The 10311-nt window shown below is 46.1% G+C and overlaps 1 protein-coding gene across 1 annotated transcript in view; it reads left to right on the top strand.

The window, feature by feature from the left end:
* Positions 1-8178, top strand: part of lfng (LFNG O-fucosylpeptide 3-beta-N-acetylglucosaminyltransferase) — an 8586-nt gene extending 408 nt beyond the window's left edge. The window contains exons 1-8 of the mRNA XM_060038647.1: positions 1-118; positions 4900-4948; positions 5166-5268; positions 5401-5554; positions 5666-5751; positions 5892-6057; positions 6193-6278; positions 6399-8178. The exon at positions 1-118 is cut by the window's left edge and continues 408 nt beyond it. Coding sequence (XP_059894630.1) covers positions 1-118; positions 4900-4948; positions 5166-5268; positions 5401-5554; positions 5666-5751; positions 5892-6057; positions 6193-6278; positions 6399-6465 — 829 coding nt within the window. The 3' untranslated portion in view covers positions 6466-8178. The remainder of the gene's footprint in view (positions 119-4899; positions 4949-5165; positions 5269-5400; positions 5555-5665; positions 5752-5891; positions 6058-6192; positions 6279-6398) is intronic.
* The last annotated feature ends 2133 nt before the right edge of the window (positions 8179-10311 follow it).

Raw genomic sequence — 10311 nt, 5'->3', positions numbered from 1 at the left:
TCCAGCGGAGGACATCAGCGCCAGCGACCTGTTCATCGCTGTCAAGACCACCAAGAAGTTCCACCAGTCCCGATTAAATCTGCTTCTTGATACCTGGATCTCAAGAAACGTTCAACAGGTAAGAACAAATACAGTCATCATGTGGTTCATGTTTGTATTTTTTCCCAGTTGTAATGCCATGCACCTCGTCTCGTTCCTCGTTGCGTAGACGTAGATAACAAAACAAACGAATTAACATTATAGAAAACAGTAAAGCCGGTAGAGTCATAGACCTCCTAAAGTGTAGGCGTAAATATGGTTACTCTTTGAACTTGTTTGGCATTGTGGCGAGTCCCTTATTGTCCAAGACAATAGGCCAGTGTTTACGTGCAGGTGAAGTCTATTTAATAGCCGGTTACTATTACATTGTTCCCGCGTCTCAAGGCAACAGTGGATACAAACACACACAAACAACCCCTCTTACCCATTTTTTAAAAACAGAATTTCCGAGGCTCTTTCAGTACCTTTTCTCTTTTGAGTGATGTCTATGAGAACCGGAGGGAACAGTTCTGGAGTCGTCCTTTCTCCCCTTCTCCCCTCTCCCCCAACCCCCAACCCCCTCTCTATTACTCCCCCCTCTTTCGGGGTGTCCCTATGAATGCCCCTTGGTGAAATAGATGGTGCGTGTAGCGGTGGCGGCGTCTCTGTTGCTGTCCCCCCCCCCCCCCTCCCAGCTTGGCTAACAAAGCGTTTCCCTGAAGGGGGGGGGGGGGGGGGGGGGAGTGGAAGAAAAGGACTTTCCCAGCACCTTGTCTTCCCCTCTCCATGGGAACGCCGGTTCACACAGAAAGGGCTTCGGCTCTACCCCAGTGTAGGGGAGACAAACCCCGGGGAGGGGGTTCGGGGAGAGGGGGGAGGAGGCTGGTGTGGGGGGCTTCGTCCAGGAGATGCCCTGGCGGGGACAAAACGGAAAGGGAGTGGGGTGGAAGTGGGGTGGGTGGACGGGTGGTGTTGTGGGAAATGTGCGCCGCCGCTGCTGGGAATAGAACAAGCGCGCCGGGGTTATGAAAATGTGCAAAGAATCTCTTTCAAATTGAGCCACAAAGAGGGGGGGCCACAGAGCCACGGGGTTCGGAGGGGGGGGGGGGGGGGGAGGCAGAAGGAAGCGGCTGTAGTCAATGTGATTCTGTGGCCGCGGCCGAGAGTGGCCATGCAGCGTCCTAGCGTATAGAGGCCCTTTTCACGGGCGATGGACGTGGTCCCTAAACGTAGCTCTTCCCTTTTGTCCCTCGGAGAACGGAAAGTGTCACCCTGCATTATATGGAGACTGTTTCGCTGCGAGCCATTGGCAGTGCTGTTGGCGACTGGGGATTTCTTTCCCCCTCGTCATTGTTGAGTGGCCGGCCGATGAACACAGTGGCCGGGGGGGGGGGGGGGGGGGGGTATCCAAGACAAAACTCCTCAGCCGTCAAACCCCCACTTCTCAGAACACAAACTCACTCACTAGTACCACCACCTCCATTAGCTTAGCATAAGTTAGGCCTACACTCTCAGAGCCTGTGGTATCGTGTTGCAGGTGTGGGCACCCACAGTGGGTCGTAATGACAGTGATCCCAGCTCCCCCCCCCCCCCTCCAGCCAGTCCACGGCGGCAGTGCAGCAGGCAGCAGGGGCTTTAGGCTGGCAGCTGGTCTGGAGGCTGGGCCGACATAAAGGATAAGGCTGCTGATCCCCACAATGCAAGAGGGAGTTCCTAGAGGCAGAGGAGAAGCCAGGTGGCCACAAGACAGAGAGACAAGAGGGGGAGAACAATGGACAGCCTTAATGCCGGCCATATGATGCGGTGAATTCCCACCAAATGCATATGGTCCCCTTCCACTATCAAGTTTGATGGGAATTATCAGCTGAATGCTTTTATTTTGAAATCCTATTTCAGACCACTCTCCTTCAATGGATATCTTCTGTTTTCAAAATAAAAGTAAATCAGAGAAATTAAATATACTTTCTCTACTTTTATTTTGAAAACACAGGATATCAACTGAAGGAGAACTGCTCTAAAACGGTGTCACTCCCACTCTACACGTGGAGAACAATCAATGGAGACTTTTACATGTAATGGATATCTCTCTGCACAGGTTGCAGCAACGCAGTTCTATTGAAACCCAAGCGGCCTCTCTGATGGCGTGGCCCCTCCTTATCTGTATGTTAATGAGCCCCCAGTCACATGATGTTTACACATCAACATAAAGGGCAGATCACTTCTGGGATAATCAAGCCCATCTGTCAGGCTACTTTTCATCAATTGTGCTATGATTTAAAAGTGAATGGACCGTTTTATAGGATTGATAGTTATCCATAAAATAATTATTAAAAATACTACTATTGAAAGTTGATGAGGCAGGAATATGTAAGGTGTGTTACATTTTAAATGTAGATGAATTGTACCTAAATTGGCTGTGTTGATTATAACTACTTTAATACATTTCCAATGCATGTGGATGCAATTGTTGAAATGCAATTGAAATCTTACTGTGGAGCTCAAGCTTTACTTAATATCCTTGACATATTATCAGTGGCACACAAACACTTCACACGTTGCATTTCTCCCCCTGTAATGACTCCCCTACTTCCATAAATCTGCAATGAAACAAAGCCAACTCATGCAATAAAGAATGCGTTGTGAAACTCACTCACGGCTGCAATTGAATGAGGTGGACAAAGGAGGGAAGGAGGCTGGGTGGAGGCCATTATTGATTGGGGTGGAGGGTGGGGGGGGGGGGGGGGTCCCGGTGCCCTTCCTTCCCAGGGAGGAGGCAGCCAGCCAGGCACCACTCTGGGCTTAGACGAGGGCCGGGGAGGCGTGCCAGGCCGTCTCTTTGACCAGGAGAAGTGGAGTCTCTCATCTTCTCCCACTTTTGTTCTCAGCCTCCACACCCTTGTGTGTTTTACTACCTACTGTATATTTTCAGAAAAAAATATACAAAAACAGGAAAATGAGAAGAAAATACAAGGAAATTGGCGTTCACCGTGATTAAATGTCCCCTTTTAAGGGTCAGTTAAGAAACAAAGAGAATAGGGGGAGTGGGGGATTCGTCTCTTTGGTTAACTCCTGCAGCTGTATGCAAATGCTGGCAAACTTTACCCAGTGGAGGCTTTACCCAGCAGGAAAAGTCTCAGTATTGTTCCATTCAAGAGGCCGGCTATCCAGGAGGAGATGGGGGGAGGAGGAGGAGGAGGGGTTGGATTGAGCGAGTGAAGTGGATTGAATGGCCACACACAGATTCTGAATGACCAAACAGCAGTGAGAATCCAACCCCCTCCCTCCCTCGCTTGCTCCCTCTCTTGCTCCCTCCCTCCCTCACCCCCTCCCTCCCTCCCTCCCTCCCTCCCTCACCCCCCCTCTGTCAGTACCCTGGCTGCCCCGCCAGCTGCCTCTGTGATTAGGCTGCCTTTTCACTTGGGGCTTTAAAGCAAACAGTGCCAGCCTGTGATCCCTTTTACCGCCAAAACCACCACCGCCGCCACCACCCCACGCACCACGTCCCCTGAACAAACAGAGGCCCAAGGCTCCTACCTCACGCAACATCTGCATGGACACTCTCCAACCGTGACGCCCATACATTGCACCATTGTACACCAGTACCCACAGAGAACAAAAAAAAAGGATCAAACCTTTGACCAAAAAGCAGGAAGGACCCAGGAAGTCCTTTTTTTTCCGTTCCAGCCAAGCGCACACAGCAGACAATTAAGATGCAGATCGCGCAGACACGGCAGACTGTTGCAACAGGATGCCGGGGTTCAGTGAAGTTGTGAGGGAGCTACTTTGTGCTAGTGTGCCACAAAGCGCCTCTCAGTATTCGCAGAACCGACGAACCAACCGGCGTGGGGTGATGGGACGGGGACGGGGACGGGGACGGGGTGCTGGAGGAGTGAGACAACCAACGCGTGACCCCGGCCTGTTGCCACACGCGGCCTTGATTATATAGCGTGAGCTTAGGCAGGTGCTGCCTCACCTGAGCTCAAGAGTAAACACACAGTTTATGGGACAGTTGACAAGGCCACCCGCCCCCAGGGCATTCAATCTTCAATCATCGCACACTCTGTTCTGTCTGCGACACACAAACACACCCACACACACACACACACACACACACACACACACACACACACACACACACACACACACACACACACACACACACACACACACACACACACACACACACACACACACACACACACACACACACACACAGCCTTGCACCTGCTCTGTGCAGGCCACCATAAAAGCACCTTATCCAAAGCTGGATCGTTGTGTGTGTGGTAGGGGTTGTGTTTTTTCTTTATAAAAGCAAGGGGTCATTGTGTTCCTCAACCGCAACGTCTGTTGCAACCGGTTGCGGTTTTAACCAGACCACACTTTATTGTGTGGATTGTATCTTGTATAGACCCTTAACTTCATGACCCACGTGTTTGGTTGTGGTGTGTGTGTGTGTGTGTGTGTGTGTGTGTGTGCGTGTAATATATTACATGTTGTAGTTAGTCATTGGGCAAAGTGGAGGAAGGGCTCTACTAGTCAAGATGGGGTGGGGGTGGTGACTGGGTTAAGATGGATGGGTCCCCCACACCACCCTATTGTTCTATGTCTGAGATACTTTGGGGGACATTGCAAAGTTGCCATGGCGAGGGTGAAAGAGGGGACACAAAGGGTCTTTATCGGAGCTGGGGTCTGTTTAACTCCATGTGCTTCCCATTGTCCCACCAGAGGATGCTTATCAGAACCCCGGGCAGATGGGAAGAAAAGCAAGAGACGTTAGCTAGAAGCAGAAGGAGTTCAGAATTGTTTTATTTGTTCCAAGACAATTGCATTTTAATTAGAATTTCAGGACTTCTTGTTAACGATTTGTTTTTTTGCTTACAGACTTACGTCTTCACAGACGGAGAAGATGAGGAGCTGAAAAAAAAGATTGGTAAGTTTGTCTGAGCAACGGCTAGTAGTATGATTTGAATATCTTTGTCGTAGTACAACTATTCAGCATCCTATTCATGATATGCGATCAGGCCAACATTAAATGATGCGTTGGTTTACATACAATCGTTGTAAGCTGCCTTAGCAAATCTAGATTTAACCATCTCCGCATACCATGCCTCGTCATAACTCTTTCTCTCTCTTCATTGATGCCACAGGAAGTCACGCCATCAACACCAACTGCTCCGCTGCCCACAGTCGGCAGGCTTTGTCTTGCAAGATGGCAGTTGAATACGACAAGTTCATTGAGTCAGGCAAAAAGTAAGTGCCTTCGCTGTTCCCCTTCCTCCTTCGATCCACATCTTCCTCTTCTTCTGCATTACACGTTAAGCTCTTTCAAAAAGCCTTAATTCTGCAACATCTAAGCATGTTCTTGCTGTTTCTCCTTTCCAGATGGTTCTGTCATGTAGATGACGACAACTACGTGAATGTGAGGTCCCTGGTGAAGCTGCTGTCCCACTTCCCCCACACCCAGGACATGTACATCGGCAAACCCAGCCTGGACCGGCCCATTGAAGCCACCGAGAGACTGGGGGACAACAAGATGGTACGAGATCCCCATGTGGAACAAAACCATTGCCTGTGTGTGTGTAGTTGGTTTCTTATCTAGCAGGAAACTCTTTCCCGATGCTAATGTGCTTCCTGTTTCCTCTTTTAGAGACCCGTCAACTTCTGGTTCGCCACCGGGGGCGCAGGGTTCTGCGTGAGCCGCGGTCTGGCACTGAAGATGAGCCCATGGGCAAGGTGAGCTGATGATGATGATAAAGATGAACGAAGACCATAGTTTCCCAGTCAACCGCTAAACTCCCCTCCTCAAAAACCCTTCCAGAACAAGTGTACGGCCTATATACTGACAGGTTTTCCTTTGTGACTCCTTCCCTCAGTGGTGGTCACTTCATGAACACGGCGGAGAAGATCCGTCTGCCTGACGACTGCACGGTGGGCTACATCATCGAGTCGGTTCTAGGGGTGCAGCTGACCCGCAGCAACCTCTTCCACTCGCACCTGGAGAACCTGCAACAAGTCCCACGTTCTGAGATTCACAAACAGGTCAGAGGACTAGAACTGCCTTTTGTTTTACCCTTAATGTACTGTTGTTGTTATGGATGTTACCCCAGAAAGACTACAGAGGGGTGTTGTGAATTAATAATAACTCATCTCCCTTTTGGTCTCTTTTTTTTTTAGATAACATTGAGTTATGGCATGTTTGAGAACAAGAGGAACATCATCAACATGAAAGGAGCTTTCCCTGTGGAGGAGGACCCCTCGAGGTGAGACAAGTGGATTTTGAACTGAAAAAAACGCTGTATTGAAGATGTGACAAGAACTGCTTCAAAGCCATGTGAATCTAACTTCACTAACTACTCTCTCTCTCTCTCTGGTTCTTCCAGGTTCAGGTCTGTGCACTGCCTCTTGTACCCAGACACCCCGTGGTGTCCTCCTCAAGTTGCCTTCTAAAGGCGACTGCTCCTTCTCATCCTCGTCTTCGTTAAGGCCTCGGTATCTGAAAGGCCCGTGGAGACCAGCGTTTGGTTTATTAGACCTCCACACTGCAGACTTTTTCGCTGCGGTTGTGTTTGGTCTCGTAGTAGTTTTAACTGGGCTGCTGTGCGGCCCATCTTGGGATCCTTCCTTCCTTCCTGTCTCAATGAGGCGGAGGAGGGCCCTGCACCCTCTCCTAGGAGAGTATAGTCCGGGACCCTCTTCTTCCCAGGCAGGAAGTTGCTTTCAGCATTTAGCTTTTGCAGGCAATCACGTGTTAAGCTTTGAGATGATGTATATGTTGCTTGTAAATGTTTCTGCGATTCTCATAGAATGTATTCACTGCCACATATTCAAGCTTTTTGCCAGCTTTACATTAATGATTGCATTTAGATTTCGGTTTTAGTCCAGACATTTAAAAGAAAATTTAACAGAAAGCCATTGGAAACTAATGCCATTGGTCTTTATATTTTAAGGTTGTGTTTTTTTTGTTCGTTTTTTGCTCAGAAGACTCCGGACTAAATTTTTTAATATGAAGATAGAATTTGTGCTTTTACGTTGAGGTTAAATGTCAGTGTTATTTCTCTTATGATTTGAGCTGGTATTTGGCAGTTTACCAAATATATCCTTGGGTAAAGTACCCTGAGGTATATCAGGATAGAGCACTTTCCCCTCTCTGATATTTTTGGATAAACTGACAGAATTAATGTTCCTTGATAATGTAAGGTGTGCAAATAACTCCAGGATTGTCATTATCTCTGAATTCTAATATATTTAATTAAGCTCCTTGCATTCGTTACAATCAGGGAAAAAATAATATATGACAGAGATAATAATTTTGGGGTTGCGATCAGATTTAGATTTGCCCACCTACAAATGTTTTAAAAATAGAAAGAAATTGCACAGCTGTATTTCAAATTAACTGTTTGTGTGCTCCTGTTAAGAAATGTCCCTCATGTTGCGGAACCATCAATGACCTGGCAGTTACAAGACACTTTAATAGTCTTTAATAGTTAGCACGGTAATGAACCAATGAGACTGTATTCATTGCTCTTTACATCCATTAATATTGGATGGAGGATCCTGTCTAGCTCAACTGCTCTACTCCTTGAGCTATGGCATGAAAAACTGCCAGGGTTTTGGGTTCAACCCCTGCTAGTGTTGCCTGAGAATTTATGCAGTCACGGCATTGTAAAAAATTCTGTGTTTGCATACTCCAACCAAATGGCATATAATAATACAATATTGCCGGGTCATTGTTGAGGCATGTGTGGGGAGAACTTAACAGGAGCAACAACAGTATTTATTTAGATTTTTTATTTTAGACAGAGGTATTTGCATCTCTGTGTTTGCCAACCCATATTGGGTGAGCTCGTTCATCTAGTCTAGGCAGCGCCGGTACTGTGTACCGTGCCACTGCATAGGTTTCTCATGTAGTGATTGTAAAACGTTCTAGAATGTAATTTCTTGTCGTGGTTTACATATGCTTTTGATGACCTTGACATGATTGCGTACGGCTTGGAACTGTACTAAATGACTGCTTTATTCTCCAGTATCTGGAGTTTTTTTTTTTTATCCATTCCATTACTGGCTTCTCAGGGATTAGGATTCTGATCCTGGTATTATCACCGTGGGAATCACATTGGGGACCTAAACCTCTGATTAAAAGTCCATCGCTGAGAAACATTACAGTGTTGTCTGTCTTTATTTGAGCGGGAAAGAAAGGAATGCGTGTGGGAGTAGAGTGAAGTTGTGTATCAATTGTGAGCATGTTAATGACCGATTAATAGCTTTCACAAATGTTACATTTGTGAATGTAACGAGAAAGGGGAAACGAGTGAAAGCGAGAAAGGTTTATGGAAATACATACAAATAAACCCCCTAAGACGTCTTAATTAAAAGGGCAGTTATTTTTTGTGTGAGGCTAAAAGCCTGAACCGGGCCAGGAAGTAAATTGTGATGCTAATGGAGAACAGAGCCAACACTTCAAATCCTTGCCTTGTTTGGATGTGTTTATTGTTTTACAGCTCTTGGGAGTATGGGAACGGACATAATTACAATAGCAAACACATGAAACCCACCACAGAACTACATTGAAAATTATACCAATTGTAATTAAGTAGCCTTTAATCTACCATCAGAAGTTTATGTTATAGGGGGGTAGGATCAACTAGGATTCCACGCCAAACTGGAGAAAACACTATTTAGTCATTATGCATACACTTTTATCCAAAGCAACTGAAAATATACGTCAGGGATGGGTATGGGATGTGACAGACTTTAGGATGCTTACTGGGAGACTGCAGATATTGCCAATTAAACCCAGAATCTTTTGTCTGGTAATCAAAGACCCATGCCACTATCCTGTCCTAATTGTCCAGTAGTCATTGGTTAGCAATCGTCTATTGATTCAACTATTTCGATGTTTAATACTTTCAAAAAATGAATTAATTACATAATATATAACATTACGTAACGTACGCTGCTTTACACATGTAATCCCAGTAGGCAGAAGTAAAGGGTGCATCTTTTTATCACATTAAAACAAGTCTACAGTAAAACCAGCCTATTTATTATGTTGAAGCTGCTCTTATTTGTTGCAAAGATCAAACTGCCTCACATGGGATTACCAAGTACGCCTACACTTTCACAGCTTGCCAATTTAATAAGAAAAGAGTTTGATTCTAAGCCTGGTCTTATTCATTTCCCATGGGAACATGGCCAGAGGAAGGACTTCCCTAGTTGTCCCATCAACAGGCTCAGAATTTAGCATCAACTGCCATTTACAAACATCAATTCGGCTATAAGGTAACCGATTGGCTTAACAGCTTTCCCCCATTAAAGGCCTATGACATCGATTTTCCAGCTTTTTCTACATTCTTCCATGTGACCACAACAGAGAATAAAATGTGTTTGATTTAGGAAGAAACCAATGATGACGGATGTCTCTTTAACCATGAGATTCAGACACATAAAAGCCTCCAGCTTTTCCCACCGTACATCCCGGCTAAGCAAAAGCTATCATTATGGTCTACTCTGTGGTGTGGATGTTTGCTTGTGTAATTTGTCTCCCATGCTAGGCTATGGTAATGTTTCTTCCACTATCGTGTTTACACAGTGCAACTTTGAATCAACCCAACATTTTAACGTTAACCGACTACGCGTGTTTTAAGTGCTTTTATACTTTATGAGGAACACGCGCGACTAGAGATTTTAACTGGAGAGATTGTGATGATGAGGCGATGACAGGAAACTGTTGCTCTCCAGGGTGCGCGTGGGCTACACTTCTGCAGTATGAAAGCCACCTGCCAGGATGTCTGGTGCGGCGGGATTTGCGGCTGTTGTTGTGGCTTATTATCTGCCGATGATAATTTAACCAGTAACCAAATATGTCTATTATGTCCTGTTTACAAAACATACGCAAGTCTCGAACTGGTACAGATGTCCGTGGTGTCACAAAGTGAACAACCATCCAGGCTGTGTCGGCCGTCAGACCTATGGGAAACAGAGTTGTGTTCAACATGACGCTTTTGCAGCCACTGTTTTTAATGATTTTATTTCTTAGGGGGGGGGGGGGGGGGGGATTCTTAGCCCTATACTTGACCACCCCGCCTCCTTGTCTTTTCCCACGCATGCCTTCAACTGTAAGCCTGTTGCTGTTGTAAAAGCAGAACTAAATCAGGAAATCCCTTATAACTAAGAATTAGTCAAAGGTGTGCTTGGATACAAAACACTAACTAAAAGCAACCTTTTTTTGATTCACTTTTACTCAGCAAATTTGAGACGGGTCTGGTATAATCGAAATAAAGATATAATTGCTAA

The sequence above is a fragment of the Gadus macrocephalus genome, chromosome 2 (genome assembly GCF_031168955.1).
Source record: "Gadus macrocephalus chromosome 2, ASM3116895v1".
Classification (NCBI taxonomy): Eukaryota; Metazoa; Chordata; class Actinopteri; order Gadiformes; family Gadidae; genus Gadus; species Gadus macrocephalus.
This window is presented reverse-complemented; position numbering and strand designations above follow the sequence as displayed.